Source organism: Remersonia thermophila, chromosome 2, assembly GCF_042764415.1.
Source record: "Remersonia thermophila strain ATCC 22073 chromosome 2, whole genome shotgun sequence".
Classification (NCBI taxonomy): Eukaryota; Fungi; Ascomycota; class Sordariomycetes; order Sordariales; family Chaetomiaceae; genus Remersonia; species Remersonia thermophila.
Window position 1 is genome coordinate 4,798,924 of NC_092218.1, and position 19,243 is coordinate 4,818,166.

General features: G+C 58.2%; 5 protein-coding genes and 2 non-coding genes across 7 annotated transcripts; 2 read left to right on the top strand and 5 right to left on the bottom strand.

Annotated features, from left to right (window-relative positions):
- Positions 1-51: 51 nt before the first annotated feature.
- VTJ83DRAFT_2794 (uncharacterized protein) lies at positions 52-2,108 on the bottom strand (the record flags this gene model as incomplete). Its single annotated transcript, XM_071009103.1, has 6 exons — positions 52-392; positions 454-651; positions 722-787; positions 853-1,008; positions 1,080-1,377; positions 1,443-2,108. 6 exons carry the CDS (start codon positions 2,106-2,108, stop codon positions 52-54), a joined length of 1,725 nt encoding a protein of 574 aa, XP_070869334.1.
- Positions 2,109-3,254: 1,146 nt separating this feature from the next.
- VTJ83DRAFT_t42 lies at positions 3,255-3,336 on the bottom strand. Its single transcript has one exon. It is a non-coding gene; the product is annotated as a tRNA-Asp (tRNA).
- Positions 3,337-3,652: 316 nt separating this feature from the next.
- Positions 3,653-5,005, bottom strand: VTJ83DRAFT_2795 (uncharacterized protein; the record flags this gene model as incomplete). The annotated part of the gene is made up of 4 exons (XM_071009104.1): positions 3,653-3,689; positions 3,760-4,257; positions 4,345-4,422; positions 4,473-5,005. The coding sequence occupies 4 exons, from the start codon at positions 5,003-5,005 to the stop codon at positions 3,653-3,655; spliced, it is 1,146 nt and encodes a 381-aa protein (XP_070869335.1).
- A 577-nt stretch (positions 5,006-5,582) lies between these two features.
- VTJ83DRAFT_t41 lies at positions 5,583-5,674 on the bottom strand. Its single transcript has one exon. It is a non-coding gene; the product is annotated as a tRNA-Asp (tRNA).
- Positions 5,675-7,101: 1,427 nt separating this feature from the next.
- Positions 7,102-9,868, bottom strand: VTJ83DRAFT_2796 (uncharacterized protein; the record flags this gene model as incomplete). Its single annotated transcript, XM_071009105.1, has 8 exons — positions 7,102-7,202; positions 7,257-7,372; positions 7,431-8,390; positions 8,443-8,640; positions 8,695-8,982; positions 9,048-9,279; positions 9,354-9,596; positions 9,769-9,868. 8 exons carry the CDS (start codon positions 9,866-9,868, stop codon positions 7,102-7,104), a joined length of 2,238 nt encoding a protein of 745 aa, XP_070869336.1.
- A 1,575-nt stretch (positions 9,869-11,443) lies between these two features.
- Positions 11,444-15,891, top strand: VTJ83DRAFT_2797 (uncharacterized protein; the record flags this gene model as incomplete). The annotated part of the gene is made up of 2 exons (XM_071009106.1): positions 11,444-12,851; positions 12,914-15,891. The coding sequence occupies 2 exons, from the start codon at positions 11,444-11,446 to the stop codon at positions 15,889-15,891; spliced, it is 4,386 nt and encodes a 1,461-aa protein (XP_070869337.1).
- A 1,361-nt stretch (positions 15,892-17,252) lies between these two features.
- VTJ83DRAFT_2798 (uncharacterized protein) lies at positions 17,253-19,217 on the top strand (the record flags this gene model as incomplete). The annotated part of the gene is made up of 2 exons (XM_071009107.1): positions 17,253-17,761; positions 17,849-19,217. The coding sequence occupies 2 exons, from the start codon at positions 17,253-17,255 to the stop codon at positions 19,215-19,217; spliced, it is 1,878 nt and encodes a 625-aa protein (XP_070869338.1).
- Positions 19,218-19,243: the final 26 nt, after the last annotated feature.

The window sequence follows — 19,243 nt, forward strand, 5'->3', positions numbered from 1 at the left end:
CTCAGATCCACGATGCTGTTGTGCTCATCCAGCAGCCTCAGTGCCGCCACTCTATTCTCCGCCAACATCAGTAGCCTTTCCGCCGTGACGGGCGTGCCGCGGCGTTGGGCAAGCAGCTGGGCGCTCTTGAGCAGGTTCTTGATCTCGCGGCCATTGAGCGGCAGCGCGGCCAACCGGTCGATATCGGCGTTGGTCACCTCGATCTGGACAGCAGGCTCCGAGGAGGAGCGCGTCAGGAAATTGCGCCACACTTCGGCACGCGCGGGCGCTTCCAAGGGCCGGTACGGCAGAAAGAGGTCGACGCGCGACTGGAATGCGGTGGTCGATGCGCGCGAAGCGGTTGGTTGTCAGGAAGAGGATCCCTTGGTAGTACTCCAGTTTGGTGAGGAACACTAGGCGAAGGTAAGCATCAGGACGACCATGGCCATGAGAGAATAAGGAGGCGGCCCATACCGGAGACCAGCTCGTTGCGAGCCAGACTGTCGTCCATGCGGGCACCGAGGAACACATCGGCTTCGTCAAGCAACAACATGGCGTTCCACAAATGGCACAGCTCGAGGTCGTGAGTCAGAGTGGCTTCGACTGTCGCTGGGTTTGTTCCCAGCATGCCAGCGCTTGTGATGTACAGCGGAACGCGTGCTTTTTCGGCAACTGGAAAGCAAAGATCAGCCTGGTTCGCAGTTGTTACCAGGAATGCAAGAAATATCCGCCGTTGGCTTACCTGCTTCGGCGGTGTACGTCTTGCCAACGCCGGGCGGTCCAAACATGAGGATGATGAGGCCACGGCCTGCGACATGCTTGCGTTAGTTGTCGTGGTCGACCCTTATGAAGGTTGGATTGGGTCAATAGTACCTTTGTCCGGCACGAAATCGTCAAAGTCGGTGTTTGACTTGATCTTGCCCTCGACAAACTCCCAAGCCAGTTCTTTTTCGCCGCCCGGCAGCACCAGGTTTTCAAACATCTGGTTGTTCCACTTGATCTCCTCCAGTTTGTCGACGAGGAATAGGCCTGGTTGGTCAGCATAATGATGCCGTCGAAAGCGTTCCAGAATGCTCCCCAAACATCGAAGGGTAACCTACCCCAGCTCTTCCGCTTCAAGTCAAAGCCGATGACCCAGGGCGATGCCATCAACAATTGGTCCTCGGTGAGGTCAGGCAGTTCCTCAACCCGCTTCGCCACGGGGGTGGAGGCGACGGCAGCCTCGGGCTGGAAACTATCGCTCTCGGGTTCGTTCTCCTTGTCCTTCCCAGGATTGCACTGTTGGTTCGCCTCGGTCTCTGCTAGACTACTGGCCTCGTCGAGGGCGCGAAGCCTACTCTTGACGAGGTTGTTGCTCTTGTAGTAAGCGTATGCGTCGATGATCACGCGGCCGGAAACCTGGAACAATAAGGGGTGAGTACGGAGTTCATGCGGTTAGCACAGATCAGAGAATCGCATCTTACCGGCCCCTCGCGCCACTCGCCCTTCTTCTTGTTCTTGTCCACGATGATGGTAGTGTGGTCGTAGTGAAGGAAGTGGTAACCACGAAGTTCCGCCCACCGGCGGCCGCGCGCCACCAGCCTCTCTCTGAGGGCGTCCGAGTCCGGGACAAGGGAGATTGGGCAGACCCGAAGGGAAGAAGCGCGAGCGTGGCCGGAGAAAATGGGGATGATATACTCGATTTCGTTCCAGCCAGTGCGCTCGCCGTTCCAGTCGAGATGCTCGATCACCACCTTGAAAGCCTCGTACTTCTCCTCGTACTTAAGGACCCGGGCAGCCACGGGCTCTCCCCACATCTTGGCAACGACCACCTCCTCGGGTGGGAAGAGCTGCCACAGAGCGGTGAACTCCACCATGCCCGTCTCACGGGTCGAGTCGAGGGCGCTGACGGAGGAAGCCAGTAATGGCTCCAGGAAGGTCATCAGATCGTCGGCGCCGGGCCCTTCCCACGTCGCATGGAGTTCCTTCAGGCGGTGCCAACGGTGCACGAGAGGCTTGTAAGGCGGCTCAAAGGTCCACTTATGGAGGTCGGGGTCGAAATCCTGGTAGTTGGCCAGAGCTTGTGACAGGAACGCGCGCATGTGGCAGCAGTTGATGGTGAAGGCGCTTGTCTCCCAGACGTCATTCATCCGGTTATGGCGCACAACGATGCATTTCTCTCTGGCCTCTTCTTCGATGGCAGCCTCCTCATCTTGCACGGTGGGAAACTTGGACTAGCGGGGTAGGCAGCCGTCGAAGTAGCGGCAGCTATACCGGTAGAGATTGTAAACGGGACACTCCGTGGGGGTCTCTTGTGTCGCATCGTTGACCTCATTGTTGTTGGCTTGTTCCTCATCAGTTGCGGTAGTGGCCGCATCGTTGGCTATATCCGCGCCAGAAGTCTCCGTGTCCGTGTTATTATCGACTGATTTGGTTTCAGATGTATCGGGCTCCTTCGTCTGATCAGAGACCACGGCCGGGTCCGTAGTGGTCTCGTCGACTACCGACTCGTTCTCATGGACCGCAACAATGATCTCGGTCTCTGAGTCCGGCGGGGTAGCGGTGATGATGGACATGATGGAGGCTCTGAAACTTCCATAAATAAAGGAGTGGAATGAACGCTCAAGACGGGGGGTGTGATGAGGCTAGCCTGGATCCGGACGCGAAGGGGGATACTCCTGGTTCTCGACATATATATATACCAGGCTAGGGGTCCACTATTGTAGATATTACAGCTGGGGCTGTGGTCATGGTAGTTACGGAGGCCCAGGCAACCTCGTGGGCAACCTGGAAATGCTGCGTAGAAAGAGGGGATGAGGCTTTGCCTGCAGCATGCATCATAGGCCTCCGTACATCTTTCACCTATTCCTGCCCTATCCTTCACCCAAACACAGCCGCAAGCGTGGGTTCGGAAGAAAACCAACGGCTTCGCAAGATGCGCGAGTGAACCAACCTGCATGCAGCATGTTAAATACGCCCGAAGTCAAGGCAGCGACAGAAACTGGATTGGTTAAAAGGTAACTTTGAAGATCGAATATTGAGGGGTTGAGTCAGCATTGCCGCCCAACACCCGCCCCCGCTCGTCCGTCTACGCAGGGAATGAGACGGGAGGGTTGACTTTAATTATTAGTTGAGATAGGTACGTAGGCATGCAAGGACGAAGGGAGAGGAGAGCCTTTACAAACAAAACAATAAATAAAAAAAGAAAGGGAGGAAGGGGGTAAAAGATGAAGAAGCGAAAAAGTAAGCGGGAATGAAGTGAAAGATGAGGAAACCCTTCAAAAAGGAAAAAAGTACTCTCCCGCCGGGAATTGAACCCGGGTCTCGAGCGAAGTCAGTCATGACAAGCTCACATACTAACCACTATACTACGGAAGACTTGCAGGTGTGGGCACCTGCCGTAGCCGATTGGTTGCTAGAGTCTGCTAGCCGACACCTTATGAACCACTCCACTTGAGGAAGACCTTGACAGTTTCGCATCCGCACGCTCCATACATACAACAGAAAGCGGTAAAATAATGCTTGCTGCAGAGTCTCCATTCACACTTTGCACTGGTACACTTCGAAATAGACCATCAGCTTTGGTTGAGTCTTTAATCTTCGTTCAGGCCAGCAATTAATATCAACACGGGTATGCCTCTCTCATCCAGCACCCGTTGCATCCATGATTCCCATGACCCTCATTGACCTGCCCTTAGCTCGCCGCCATCAGGGCAATGTGCTTGAGTTCGCTGAGAATAATATCGTTAGCTGATTGTGATCATCGCAACACCTTGCACGTAGCCGAGTAAGGAAACTCACTTGGAAACCTGATCCCCAACCTTGATAGGCGGGTACTCAACCTCATCACCCTCATCCCTGCCCTGGGCCTGCTTCTCGGCCCTCAGCTCCTTGGCTCGATCAGCCAGCCCCGGCAGAGGCGCGAGATCATAGTCCGATGAAAGATGCCAAAAGAACGTCGACGAGATGCGCACCAGCGGCCTGTCGGGAAACCGCTCGCGGCGCTCCTCGATGACGCGCAGGGTCTGGTCGTTGACAACGACTTCGTGGTACCCCGCCTTGATGAGCCCGCCCGTGATGTACTCGAGCTGCTTGCCGGCCTGGACAAGCAGGTAGTTCCCCGGCGGGATGCGGACAGGGATTTTACGCCCTGTGTTGCGCGCCCAGATGTGGAGACCCGGGTACCGCGAGCGACCGTGGATGGTGAGGAAGTTGAGGTCCGTGTGGAAGCCGGCCAGGATGGTGTCCTTTTGGCCGTACTTTTGGAGGTCGGAGGCGGTTGGGGCGAGGAGGTGGGGTCTGTGGATTGCATTGTTGCGCAGTCAGAAGTCTGGTTTGCATCTGGGTCTCATGGCAGCGGTGGAGGGATCGGATTGTGTAACCTACCCGTACCGCCCCGCGTCTCTGAACGTGTCGGCAGGGAGCCCCAGGCCGACGGCTGCCATCTGTGTGAGACCCTCAACGCTGCTGCCGTGTCAGCCACGCTCTGCTGTCGTGCATGTCTTGGCACTCACGCGTTCTTCATAGACGTCCCCCACTGGTTCATCACAGGGGTCCAGCGTTCGCGGATATGCGGGGCCTCGGGGACGACATTCTCGGCGTTAAGCACGGGGAAGCGGGTCTCGTACGGCGGAGGCTCGACCATGCGCCAGAAGAACCGGCACTTGGGGTCGGGCTCGTGGCCCGAGATGTCGAGGGGCCGCTCGGAGGGGGCGAGGCGCTCGATAACGCGCAGGCAGGGCTCGTCGACGGCGCACTTGGGCTTCTCGGTGTTCTCCAGCGTTACGCCGATCTGATAGGCAAACTCGGGCCGCTCATCCTTCTTAAGTTCCTCCTGGGGCTGTGCGAAGTAGTCCTCGAGCAGGTCAAGAAACGTGTCGTTGTCGCTCATGGAGACGCGGGAGTCGTGCAGAACCAGCGCGCCGTATGTGATGAGCGCGTCAGCAGCCCGCGTGCATTCGGCTTTCACGGCCTCCGAGTCGCGGGGCTGCTGAAGAAAGATGTCGAGGTCGATGATTGGGAGGTCCATGGATGCTTCTTGCGCCATGATGCCGGGCGTGATGGTGAATGCGGCGAGGAATGTGTTGGATACAAACTCGAGATGGAGAGGAAAACACGTTGAGGCTTCCAGGAGCCTCGACCTTTTGTTGTTGTTCTAAACTAGTAGTCACCTCGAATCTTTCACCAAACCCTGCGTCAACCATATCCATGCTCGGTGAGTCTGAGATGTCCCTCCATACCCCTCTATCAGGAAGGTCGACCAACTGCGGGGCCGCGCTTCTCGGCGGGTCAAGGCCGGGCACATGCACCCAAAGAGCAGGTCCCGAGCCACTCAAATGGGCTGAACCTGCTGACTCGACGGTTTCATGATCCGCCAGTCGCCGAATCCCGACCCTCCTTGGCGGGAAAACCGTTCGATGCCCGGCCCCACACTTCTTCAAGCCGTTGCATTTAGTTTATGTTTGCCGGGAGCTCCGAAGGTGATTGACGCTGGTACTTGTGTCAAGCATGAACAAGCGGTAAAAAGTGGTAGGAGTAACTAGCGACGATAACGGTGCGCGATAAGCACAAAGTCGCTAACAATTATGGAGAAAACAAAAGGGAAAAAATTCCAAAAGAATGGTCTCTCCCGCCGGGAATTGAACCCGGGTCTCGAGCGATGTCAAGGATCAAATCCGGTGACAAGCTCACATACTAACCACTATACTACGGAAGACTTACTGGTGTTGGCACCAGCCGTAGTGAGTTGCTGCTGGGTCTCCGCTGGGAATCTTATGAAGGGCCAAACATTAGCACTATCGTCCGTTCGAGACCGATTACGGCTGCTGACAGACCATAATTCGAAGCACCAAGCCGCAATCTTTGAGCAAGAAATACCCTCGCATGGATTACCTGCCTACTCTCTGATCATGGATAGAAATGAGTAGTTACTGGACTTAGTAGTGAACTGAAGGCTTCTCAACCTAGGTAGCGTTCTTTGTGCTACATGTCCAAGGCCAAACTGAGCAATCAATGCATAAATGGGCAGCCAGTGTCTGCGTCCCAACGGAGTCCAGGGGGCGGTGGCGTTGCAGCAGGCTCTCGACGATGCACCGCTGCGACCTCAATGCGCGTCCCAGTTGCGGTTTAGGTCGCGGCCAACGCCCCGTGCCCCGCGCTGAATCTGTCATTGCGTCAGAATCGGCCGTGTGTTAGGTTGTAGACGAATGCTGATTACAGAGTCGGCTGCGCTGGTTCAAACGGAGCGCAAGGGCGTCATATATCGTGGTACAGCAGCATCTGGGTCAGCCACAGGACAATTCTAACAGTCGAGTGGGCGTTAACGGCCACTTTGGCCGCGTATAGCCGGGCAGGTTGAAGGCGAGGTACTCGGTGACCTTGGTTGCGATCCACTCGCATGCGTGCATGGTCTAGAGTGACACAATGGCCGGCTTCTTTCCGACACTCAACCCGCCAAAGAAGTGAAGACCCTAGATATCCTTCTTCTCGAAGGATCGTCCAGCCGAGAAGAATCTGGCTCGCGGGTGATACGCATCAGCTAGCCGGCGGAGGTCGTCGACATGAGCGCCATATTTGTTGTATACCTTGAGTCATGTGGACGCTACTGGGGGCATGTAAGCCAGGCACGATGGCTCAAGGGCTGCGTATCTGGAGATCGGAGCTTACGAGACGTGAGCCAAGAGTTCAGAACAGGGGCAAGAGTCGAGGCGGCACATGGGAAGAGACAGAAAACCACGTCAATAACAACCAAGGTACTTTTGATCGCAAGTGCAGTTAACGTTGACATGAGTAAGGCGAGCCGGGCCCCTGCTGCTCTTGTATCAACTGGTCTGAGGTGGTATTATTTTTTGAGCAATGGTCTTGCCCGAGTTCCCACTAGGTTGCATTTAAGAACCAGTCCTTATGTAGAACAGGCCTTCCTGCTGATGTGTCACTCACAATCAAAACATAAGCATACCTAGGTCCTAGTGAAGGCCCGGGGCCTCGCCTGTCGCCTTCCACCAACGATGCAGGCGTAATTACAGAAGCGTAGAGCGTTGAAAACGCCCCAAAGTTTCGTCAATTTCTAATTAACCATGAAGGCTGCATATGGTATATTACCTCCTCCCAAATGCACCAAAAACGCCAGCGTTGATGGATAGTTCAGTAGTAGAGTTGGGTTTGAGGTGGTTGCCCTGGTGGTGGCTGCGCAACAAAGTCAAAGTTCATAGAGTCCAAGCCTGTATTGAACGGATCAGGGGTATCTGGTGGAATGTCAGATGCCACGTCCACGATCGCGAAACTCACATTCAACTCACCCCAAAAGATAGAGTCGTACAAATCCATCGGTGACATGTACGTGGCCGGGTCGAAACCAGCCTGGATGTCGGGCAGTGGCGGCCCCGACGCTGACGGTGCCTGTGAAAAGGGGATGCTGGCGAGCGTTAGCAGGCGCTCCGGTTTGAGTCTCGAGTCAGGGAGGTGGCACATACCCAGCGGAGAAGTCGGCCGCAGAGGCCCCGCCTTGCTGCTGCAGCTCGGTCATGGCGAGTGCGGCGTTCTGGTGAGGGTCAAGCGATGCAGGAGCCGATCGCACATCCGATAAGGGTGCACCGCCGTTGCTATAGCTTCCTGGGGGTGGCACGTAGGACATCGGCGTGCGTGGGACCGAGGCGGCGCCCGAGATGCTCCGTTCCCGTTTGACCTGGGGACCGACCACAGACCCGTGATCGTAAATGTTCTTGAGCGCTTCAAGAGCGCGCAAGAGCGGCCCGCAGAGCTCGATATCCAGGTCTGTTTTCCGGACATGGGGCTGGGGCGATGTCTGTTCCCTGACTGCTGTCGCCGACAAGGCGGAAATGAGGTCTCCCTGGAGCTGGCGAATCTCGGGATCCGCCTTGGTCTCGCCCAGAATTCCCAGCAGCACCGCCGACGACAAACCGTTGTAGGTGAACGCCCACGACCGTGTCGGGATGACGGAGAGTTGGTGCATGGCGAGATACATCCGAACGGTCTCGGCGAGGTTTTTCTTGCAACGATCGGCAAGAAATTTCTTTTGCTCGGCGGTGAGGTGGTTGCTGTCGCGGCGCATGAGGGCCGGGCGACAGCACACCGAAATGATCATGGACGTGTGCAGACGGATGGCAAAGTGTTGGAGGCGGTCAACTGCCGTCCTGCATGTATCCTTGCTTCGCAGGTGCACGGCCAGCTTGTTGCGAATATGTTCAACGGCCTCGCAGTTGTCGAGAATCTGCGCGTATGTCGCCGTCGCGAGGGCGTCGGGATTTAACCGTGTTGATATGAGTTGGCAGAGGTGATACATGGCTTCCAAGTACGCCCATCCCTCTGTGTCTGCGGACGGCGACATGGGTATCGGACAGCATGGCAAGTTTGTCATGGGCGGCCTATCAAACGAAAGGGATGTAAGCGTGTCGTGCCAGCGGCACGTCCACCTGCGGCAACGTCAGTGCGGTGCTACTCACGGAGGCCAGGACTCCTCCTTACCAGAGCTTCCTCCTCGCCATCTCTTTTTTCACGGCCTCAGGAGTCGACCGTGCGTCAAGGGACTGCGCCTTGTGGAGGCCTAGTGACTGAGCAAGACGGCAGGTGAGCCCGAGCAGGGCCCACGAAGCCTCGGCCTTCATGTCGTTGACCAGCACAAAGCTGGTCATGAGCAAGGCTTGGATCGAGTCCAGATTGGGGCTGCCGGGTTAGTATGGATCGAGCAGAGAGGAGGGCGGAGGGTACGGTGCATACCGAAGGAGGAAATTGCCTGCCCGCAGGAAGTGGAACGATATCTGGATGTACTTTTGCGAGTCCCGGGTGCGGATGTGGTAGGGTGAGTCGTGGTATTGTGAACCGACGGCCAAGACAGCAAAGAGGACGGCCAGCCAGGAGGCTGAGACAGACTTGGTCGTCTTGGTGGACGCCCTGGCGCTCTTTGCGCGGTCCTCAAGGTAGACCATCAATCGTGATTCGAGGTCATCAATGTCGATGACAAAGCCCCAGAACGGCTGGGGAATTTCCTTGTAGGTGCGGAACAGCCTAGAAGGGTGTAAGCGGCGCTCTGGCTGAGCTCGCGCGACCACGCTGGTGGAAAGCAAACCTACTTCATAACCTCCCGATCTGATGGCAGCTCTGATGATATGTCCAGGGTCAACCAGTCGAGATGGCGCGACGACATCAGAGGGAAGGGGGCCGAGTTGTCGAGCCCCAGCAGTGAGCGCATGTCTTGTCGGATCTCGCCGCCCTCCTGGTGCTCGTTGGCCGATGTCTGTTCTCGCAGCAGGGCGGGTATGCTATTCTGGCCGACATAGCGCGTCGTGTCGGCGTTGTCGGGATCTTGAGCGAGCATGAAGCGTGAGCTGACTGATGTTTGTTGCAGCAGGCTGAGGGCAAGCTGACGACACACTTACCGTACGCGCTTATCCCATCGCCGGCCTCGTTGCTATGATCGCGTGCGCTTGGCGGGTCGGGCGACCGAGTTCGTTTCTTGCCAGGGTTTATCGAGTCGGGAGCGCCCGAGTGGCTCTTGCCGGTGGCGGTCCTGTTGGGCTTGTACGAGCACAACTGTGGGTGGTCTCGCTTTTCGCAGTTCTCACAAGGGCTCTTGTTGTCGCATTTAACCTTACGCTGACGGCAGGGCCAACACGCGGTGCCTGGGACGACGACTGTGTAAGCACACCATCATGGGGGCGGTGCCACGGATGTCGGAGGGGCGTGCGGCGCAGATGTGTTGGCCGTCTCGCCATGGCCAAGCTGTTCGGCATCTGCCGTTCCACTCGGGTGGTCTAGACGCGGCGGAGCTCGGGATCTGGGAGGCCCACCTACCATAGCGCACCTTGCGGTGGGAATGAATAATGCGACTCGCCTCCTCGGGCGTCAGGTGCTCGATGCTGGGACTGTCTCGAGGTTCCGCGCCCGGAGACATGTTGGGCGCGAGACGTCCCTGGCGGGAAGATCGAGGGATGAGAGATCGGCGGCGGCGACGGGGTTCGGAACAGGAAACCGAACGCCCCCGGACTCGGGAGGGAAAATGGCCGCTGCGCTACCGCACGAGCAAATCCGGCAGCGGCGGAAGCTTCGGCAGTTTCGGGGCGAGGCCGAGGGGCCCTTGGGGGAGTGGATCACCGCCTGGGTGGGGCAACGATCGGTGAGGGGAACAAGGTCCAGACCGGATTCGTGAAGGTTGCTAAGGTGTCAAGCACAGGAACACAATGGTGGATGGAAATCCAGATCTGGGTCCAGATGAATGGAAGCCGGATGTCAAATACCGATGCAAGGCCGAAGTGGTGTGCTTTGGTATTTTATTGGGGCGACAGGGCCGACCCGAGGGAGCCGGGGATGGGCCGGGTACAATGTGGGGTAACGAACTAGTTACCTACCAGCTTTCTGGTTTGGCGGGGGAGGGGGGCGCGCTGTGATGAAGAGCCCGCCCTGGAGCTTGAGGTGGTCTGGAATCGCTAGTGGGGTGGATGTGCAAATCTGCAGACTGGGTGGATCAGGCACACATGGAAGAAGGGCTGACGCAATCCATGGGACGAATAGAATGCTGGAGCGAAAAGTTGCGTCATTGAAAAAGAAACCCTCCCCGCTCGTCAACCCCCCGGCCTGAGCGGGCAGGCACGGCCGAGACATAAAATGGGGCCCAGTGGGCTGAACTGGAGCTGAGCTGGGGGTATGGAGCTCTCGGTTGCTTGCTGCTGCAGATTTTTGAGTCAGGTTCCCTGGCTCAACTTGCGCTCGCCAACTGCGTGCGGTAGGTTCTCCAAACATCCAACACAAGAGGAACGGCTGGGTCTTCCATATTAGAGCATCAATCCGAACTCACTTTGACACGGTGCCTCGTCCCATCTCGTCGTTTTATGCTTGGTTTTGTCTAGGTACTTAGGGTGTCTTAGATTCTGGTCCCAACGATTCGAAATCACCTCGACGGCTCAGACAGGGAGCGGTTTTCGACGCTTCTGCGCTTCGCGTGGGGGTCTTGGACGACACCGGCGACGACAAACAATGGCCCCGACCAATGAGTCTGAACAAGTCGAATGCAGCCTGCGGCGACGAGCCGGTGCCGCGACCGTCATAAATACGGCATGCACAAACCCTAATTACTGTGTACTGCCGACCTGCTCAGGAATCTACAATGTCATTCGTGAACCTGCAAGTCTTGGGTTCTTTATTGTTCCTGGGCAGCAATGTGAGCGCCAGGGTGCGAGCCAATGGATGTCCACGTTGTTTCTTTAGTGCTGCGCTGTGAGGCCGGCCATGAGGCTCGGGATTTAGAGTTTCCAACTCCCCAAACCTAAAAGCTGATGTTCATTCAGACCGAGTGAAAAGCGGGACTGGCTGACGGGACCTCAGCTCCAAGAGCAGCTCTTTGCTTGCTGCTTTCTCGTGCTCAACTCGTCGCGACACCCATCACCTGCCTCATGGAACACGCAGAGAGAGTTCTTGACTTTGCCTCGTTTCCTCACTCAGGTCACCCATTGACGGCTTCGCGACCTCCACCATGCCATTCGCCAGCCCGCATCAGAGCGCGCCAGTTCCCGGGACGCCCAAGAAGCGCACCGAGGCCGAGGTCTCCAAGATCATTCAGAACTTGAACCACCAGTACGGACTGGAGCTTGTGGTCTATGGGTCCGCCAGCCCGGTCCGGCAGAAGGATACCAAGTACCTCATCTACCGCGCGATCCACTATCTCTACTTCTCGCGGAATGATGACAAACTGGAAAAGGCCTTGGCGTCTTTCGGGAACCAGGTTGTGTCCGTGAGCCTCAACTGGGCTCCCAAGCAACGCGCTGATCCTGGCACACTTCCCTCGCCCTCGCCAACGAATCCGCCCAAGGCCAAGACCCAGGACCAGCGGGCAGAGTTCGAACAGTACTTGTTGCGGAACCTGCAGCACTTCGTCGATGTCGCCAGGCCCACCCCGAAGCCTAAGCGACCGCAAATCAACACCGCTGTCCCCCCCTCTTTCATCAAGAGCGACGACAGCGCTTCTGAGACCACGGGATCAGAGGTGGGCTCGCCCGCCTCTCTTGGGTCGAAGCGCTCGTTTGATGAGGAGTCCCAGTTCAGCACGAAGCGCTATCGCGGCCAGGGCCTTCTGCTCTCTCCTTCGGTCACGCCGTCGCGATCGCCCTTCGACGACGCACTGAACGACCTTCCCACTCGCCGTCAGCTGTTCCCGTCAGGGAACAAGGGACAACGCTGGCTCGACGACGAACAGCCGAACCGTAATGCAATCCCTGCGAAACCCTTCAGCACCCAGCTTCTCAACAGCCAGTTCGCCGACATCCCGCGCTCCAACACCCAGCCTTCTCAGACTCAACCTGCCAACACTCAACCCTCCAAAAGCCAGTTCTCCGATAGCCAGTTCTCAAATAGCCAGTTCTCCAATAGCCAGTTCTCCAATAGCCAATTCTCCAACAGCCAGTTCTCCAACAGCCAGTTCTCCAACAGCCAGTTCTCCAACAGCCAGTTCTCAAACACCCCCCAACCCAACGCTCATCCTCGTAGGGCCCAACACCCCAACATTCAAGGTTTTGACACCCGCGACCCAAAACGCAGCTTTGCCGCTCCCGAGGTACCAGCGCGCCCTCTGACCCGAGTGTCAACACGTCCGTCTGTGGCTCTCCATCGATCGCCGTCACATGGCAGCGACACCGTCAAGACACCTCCTTCCGTCCCAGGCCACCGGGATGTGGACAGCGCCACGCAGGGTCTACAACCGGCCAGCCCTGAAGTCGTCGACTTGACCAACTTGGATTCAGATGATGAAGTGCTCATTGAGATTTCGACCTCCAAGGACGTCTCCGGAAGGCCACAGACGTGCCGCGGACCAGAGCTTGATGACCAACAGCGCAAGAGGCTTCAAAACACCTTAAAGACGCGGCAGAGGCTCGTGAACATATGGCGTGAGGATCCCTGACAATATTCCGTCCGGCCCCATCACTTACTACTTACTGACATATCGCAGCCATATTCCCGTCCTGGCTCCACGATGCGCCCCTTGCTGTCGCCTGGGAGATCACCCGCATCTGCTTGCATTGCAACGTGGCCCTGGACGACCCGTCTCTGAGGTATAATCCTGCCTGGGCATCCTCGGACACACTCGGCCTGTGGCGTAGTCTGAGCAAGCTTGATGTCTTTCAAGGGAAGTCGTTCCCGGAGCGGCCGTCCGCCGAGGCATTTGCCGCCGCCTTGGGGACATTTGAGAGCCGAGGCAACGCGATCGTCATGTCGGCCGCTCTTGAGTTCAACCCGAACGATTCAGGCCCTTTGTTCCTGTTGGACATGAAACCGTTGCACTTCGAGGAAAGTTGCCGTTTGGCACGACGTTTCGGTCCTGACCGCTTCCTGGAGGTCTTGATCCCGTCGCCCACCGGGTCCAGTGCGCCAAAGATCGTAAAGGACGGCGGCGCCGAGGAGATCATCCGTTGGCTCATTGAGACACCCCACTCCCTGGTTGGCAGGCAGTGGCAGGCCTTCTACTCCAAGGACGCCGGGTACCGAAAGCCCGTCAAGGAGCTCAAGCTAGGACCTGATGCCAAGGCCAGTTTCAAGGAGCGCGTTCACTTCTTTGCCGAGGACGGCGTTGGATTCCGTCAGGCCGTCATCCGCTCAGGCCGCAGCATCCCCAAGGACTCGGTCCGCCAGCGGGCCAAGATCAAGGTCAGCCACATGTTGGACTGGCTGCTGCAGTTTGAGCACAACGAGAAACAGCCCCATCTCAAGTTGTTCTCTCGCATCCAACTCGGCCTGAGCAAAACTTTCCCTGTCGCTACGTTCGAGCCCCACCAGATCTTTCACCACCACGAAGACATCTTGTCGCCTATCGGGAAAGTCATGAACGACGGCATTGGCCGCATGTCGCGCAGCGTGGCCCGGAAGGTCCGCGACGCTCTCGGTCTTACCGACATCCCCTCAGCTATCCAGGGCCGGATAGGATCCGCCAAGGGCATGTGGTTGATGGATGTTGAAGATACTGGCGACGAAGACTGGATCGAAACGTACCCGTCGCAGCGCAAATGGATGTGCGACTGGCTCGACCCCATGCACAGGACTCTCGAGGTGCGCAGCGTGGCGTCAGAGCTGAAGCCAGCGGGGCTCAACATGCAGTTCCTCCCCGTCCTCGAAGACCGCGCCATGGACAAGGAGCGCATGCGGAAGGCCATCGGGACGCGGCTCACAAACGACTTGCAACGTCAGTTCGATGAGCAAAAGACGGCGCTAAAGAATCCGCTGCAGTTCCGGCAGTGGGTGCACGAGGCCGCCGGGAACCGCACGGATCGCGTCCGCCATGGACAAGTCCCTTTCATGGGGGGTCTGCCAGAGTCGAAGTCGGAGGTCATGATGCTGCTTTTGAACAGCGGCTTCCACCCGATGTCGCAGAGGTATCTGCAAGACCTCGCATGGGAGCTTCAGAGGCAGAAATGCGAGATATTGAGAACCAAACTCAACATCCGCGTCGGCCGGTCAACGTATGCTTACATGGTGGTGGATTTCTGGGGCGTTTTGGAAGAGGGCGAAGTCCACCTCGGATTCTCGTCCAAGTTCCGTGACGAGTTAGATGATGTGTCGTTCACCATTCTGGCCGGCATGGATGTTCTGGTCGCTCGATCCCCCGCCCACTTTCCAAGCGACATTCAAAAGGTTCGAGCTGTCTTCAAGCCCGAGTTGCACGCCCTCAAAGACGTCATCGTGTTCTCGGCGAAGGGAAACGTACCGCTTGCCGACAAGCTTTCAGGCGGAGACTACGACGGCGATATGGCCTGGGTGTGCTGGGACGAGGACATCGTTGAGAACTTTGTCAACGCGGAGGTGCCCCAGCAGCCCAACCTCTCGGAGTTCCTTGGCAAGGACAAGACTACCTTCGCGGAGCTTGTGCGTCAGAGAGGCCCTTCGGCCCACGCCGCTCGCCATGAGGCTGTGTACGACATGATCCGTCGCAGCTTCCGGTTCGCAATGCAGCCAAACTACCTCGGCATTTGCACCAACTACAAGGAAAAATTGTGCTATCACAACAACAGCGTCAGTGATCATGACGCGATTCTCATGAGCACCCTTGTTGGTCAGCTCGTCGACCAGAGCAAGCAGGGGATTATCTTTGATGCTGAGCGTTGGGAAAGCTTGCGGCGAAAGGGCCTGCGCCACGGGCCGAAGTTCTTTGAGGAACCCGCGTACAAGGGCAGCCACTGGGCGCGCAAACAAAAGCCCAAGCACATTATTGACTACCTCAAGTTTGAGATCGCAAAGCCTGCGATTGACCGCGAGCTCGAGGCCTTCGCCAAAGCAATCGAGGCTAACAAGCGAGCTTCGTCACAACGCTCCGAGAACGCCGCCCACTGGTGGGATCCAGACCTGGCAGAGTTGAGCAAACAGTTCGACGAGCTTGCCACCAAATCGAGGTCGCTCGCGGCGCTGCTGAAAGACCTCCATGCGGAGATTGAAGCGGTACGTGACGAGTGGCGGCAGCTAATGTCGAATCAGGAATCACGCCTCTCCTACCCGGAAAAGGTCAGGCAGGTACACGCGCGATGGCTGGACATTGACCCGCGCAAGGTCGGGCAGACGGGCTCCAATCGGCTGGACCCTAAGATGGCCTTTCTGTTGGAGCCACAGTATCTCGCCAACCGCGGTGCCACCTCCATCAGCCAGTGGTCACTCCTCAAGGCCAGCATTGGCTTCAGATTGTTCTACAACTACGAATCGGGCGTCAGGTTTATTTGGCAGATGGCCGGGTACCAGCTGTGCTACATGAAGGCTCAGATCACCTCAAACATCGCCGTTGGCAATGGTATGCCGGTGCTGGTTACGCCGCACATGTACGCTGGCTTGATGCCCGACAACCGCTTCGTCAAACAATACCTTGCGCGCCTGGAGGGTGATGCATCGCAGAGCGCCCTGATAGACGATGATGGGGTGGAAAGGTTGCGGGAGGATGACACGGATTGAGAGTGGTCGGGAAACGCGAGGGTGGCGCCAAATGTTGCATGGCGGCGTGTTCAAGGGCATGAGGAGGACGAAAGGCATTGAGGGTGGATTGAGAGCGGTCAAGGGCTTGGGTAGAACCACGACATCATGGTCAGGAGTTCTGGAGTCTTTGCACCCACGGCTTAGCATCTTTCTTGTTGGTGTCCGCTTAGCTCGCACGAGATACCTTTTTCATTCAACCCGATCATCCATGTTCTTGATCCACATCGGCGGTGCCAACGTAATCGACGGTTCCGGTTGCCGATACGTACTCGCAACTGCTCGGGTGCATTGCTTGACAGCGGTCTCCCTAACCCTTGCGCCCGGGACGAGCCGATCGCTAACGGGAATATGACCAAGCTTGGGCGCTGGACGTCCGTGGCCGCACAGCCATGGCCCTTCCTGCTGGCTGTGATATGACAACTTACGATCCCCGCATAACAATTGCCGATTCCAGGGGCGTATGGACGCCCGTCGGGGCCTCAGGGGAGTGGCCATCACAGCCGACGGAATGGACAAATAGGAGTGTTGATGGTTTGAGAGTATTCCTATTACACTTCATCCTCCGGAATACTCAAAGAGATGGCCGAGGACTTTCTGTGTTGGGGGATTTCCCCTCGAATCGGCCTCATCGTTTCGCTCTTCGGGAGTTCCGGCTATTTCCTCTTAAGTATTCCAGACGAGCCCGACTCGCTGCAACCAGGGACGGAGGCGGCTTTCCAGACTCAGATGTAACCTCCCCGCTCATTGCAACCAGCCAGATGAGTTCAAGGATACGACGACAGATTGCCAACAAAAGCATCTCCCGAGGAGGGGCTCGGGGGCAGATCATGGGCCATGGTGAAGGGGTCGGAAGATCCAGGTTGGTCGCTGGCTCCTACCTTCCTCATACTTCCGTGTAGAGGATGAGGATATCTTCCTCACCGCGAGTCTCTAGGGGCCTCGCTCACCCGTGGACATCCACCCGACCTGGCGGTCGGCTTCTACCAATCGGCATTTCTCCGAACCGCCCGGCAGCACACACTGCCCCATTCACCTTCCGACGCCCGAGATCAGCGGCCCCAGGCCGCTCGGGCTTGGCGCCTCATCTAATCATTTATTAAGGGCTCAAGCACAATCTACATTGCGTCGACATCTGCAACGTCGTAGGCGGATAAGTCCGGCTACATGTTGCCGACTAGATTAGACAGGGAGGGGTGGGCAGGACGCGGTGGGGATAGGCCGTCAGCTCTGCGAGCCAACGCCAGAATATACATAGAGGGTGCGCGCCCACGACCGCTGCCTCCCATGGTTGATGGCCCCATGCTGTCGGTCTCGGTGCGCAGCTTGATCGACGTCTCACCATGAAGTTCAACTCAGGACGCGGCGCTGCCCTGGGCACGCTGGTCTCTCTCGGAGCCCTCCATGGCCAACTCGCGGCCGGCCAGACGGCTCCCGCTGATGGTGCTGTGTACGATTACATTGTGGTAGGCAGCGGTCCTGGCGGCGGCATCCTCGCAGCCAACCTCGCCAAGGCCGGTTACTCGACGCTGCTCCTTGAGGCTGGCGACAACAGCCCGAGCCAGGGCTTCGGACGGTACACGCCGACGGTGACGTGGGATTTCTACGTCAAGCACTACCCGGAGGGCGACCCCCGCGACAACCAATACAGCCACCTGACCTGGCTGACGCCGGACGGCCGGTACTGGATCGGCCAGAGCGGCGCGCCGGCCGGGTCCAGGCTGCTGGGTGTCTACTACCCACGCGGCGCCACTCTCGGCGGCTCATCCATGATCAATGCCATGATGTGCTGGCTGCCAAGCGACAGCGACTGGAACTACCACGCCGAAGTGACGGGAGATGACAGCTGGAGGTGAGCACCGCCATATGCCGCCCCCCCCCCCCCCCCCCCCCGCCCCTCTTGGAAGCACAAACCCCCGCCGATGCTGACGCTCCTCAGGGCCGAGAACATGCACAACATCTTCGTCAAAATTGAGAAGAACAACTACCTGCCTCGCGGAACCCCCAACCACGGCTTCGACGGCTGGTTCCAGACGCAGATGGGGGCCATGTCGCAGTCGCGGATCAGCCCCTTGCAGGGCAACCGCGTCATGCAAGAGTTCGCGCGCGACTTGGGCCTCACCCAGAGCATGTCGAACCTGCTCATCCGCGACCCCAACGAGATCACGCCCAACCGCGACCAGACGTCGAGCATCTACGGGGCCGTCAACCACCAGTACGCGAACGGCCAGCGCTACGCCTCGCGTGACTACATCCAGGCCGCCGTGCAGAGCGGCGCCAACCTGACGGTGCAGCTGACCTCGCTGGCCACCAAGGTGCTCTTCGACACCAGCGGCACGCGTTGCTCTGGCGCCGGCGGCGCCCCGCGCGCCACGGGCGTTGAGTACCTCTTTGGCCGCTCGCTCTACAAGGCCGACCGTCGGCGCGTGACCAACGCGCAGGGCGTCAAGCGCACGGCCATCGCGCGGCGCGAGGTGATCATCTCGGGCGGCGCCTTCAACTCCCCGCAGCTGCTGATGCTCAGCGGCATCGGCAACGCGACGGAGCTGCAAAAGTTCAACATCCCCGTCATCAAGGACCTTCCGGGCGTTGGCCAGAACCTCATGGACAACCAGGAAATGCCCATCGTCGGCGCGGGCAGCGCCGGTTCCGGCATGGCCGGCATGGCCATGTTCAAGACCAAGCACCCCGCCCACGGCGAGCGTGACATGTTCCTGATGGGCGGCCAGGGCTTCCTCTTCCGCGGCTTCTGGCCCGACAATCCGGTGCGTGTGCCGCAGGACCCGTTCAACGTGTACGGCGTCAGCATGGTCAAGGGCTCGAGCGTCAACAACAAGGGCTGGGTCAAGCTGCGCAGCGCGGATCCGACGGAGACGCCCGAGATCAACTTCAATCACTACGCCAGCGGCGCCGAGTACGACCTTGAGGCCATGAAGGACACGGTCGCCTGGATCCGCACCGTGTACCGCCGCATCGGCATCACGCCCACCGAGCCTCCCTGCACGCGCCCCGGTGGACCGGATGCGAACGGTTACTGCGGCAAGGAGGATGAGGACTGGATTCACAAGCAGACCTTTGGCCATCACCCGACCTCGACGTGCAGGATCGGCGCCGATAACGACCCCTTGGCCGTGCTGGACTCCAAGTTCCGTGTTCGCGGCGTCAGCGGCCTGCGCGTTGTTGATGCGAGCGCCTTTGCCCGCATCCCGGGCGTGTTCCCCGTTGTTTCGACCTTCATGATCTCTCAGAAGGCGAGCGATGATATGTTGGCGGAGCTTCAGGCGGGCGATGCCCTGAAGCAGTGTTAAGAAGGTCTGAGAGGACCAACAGGAAG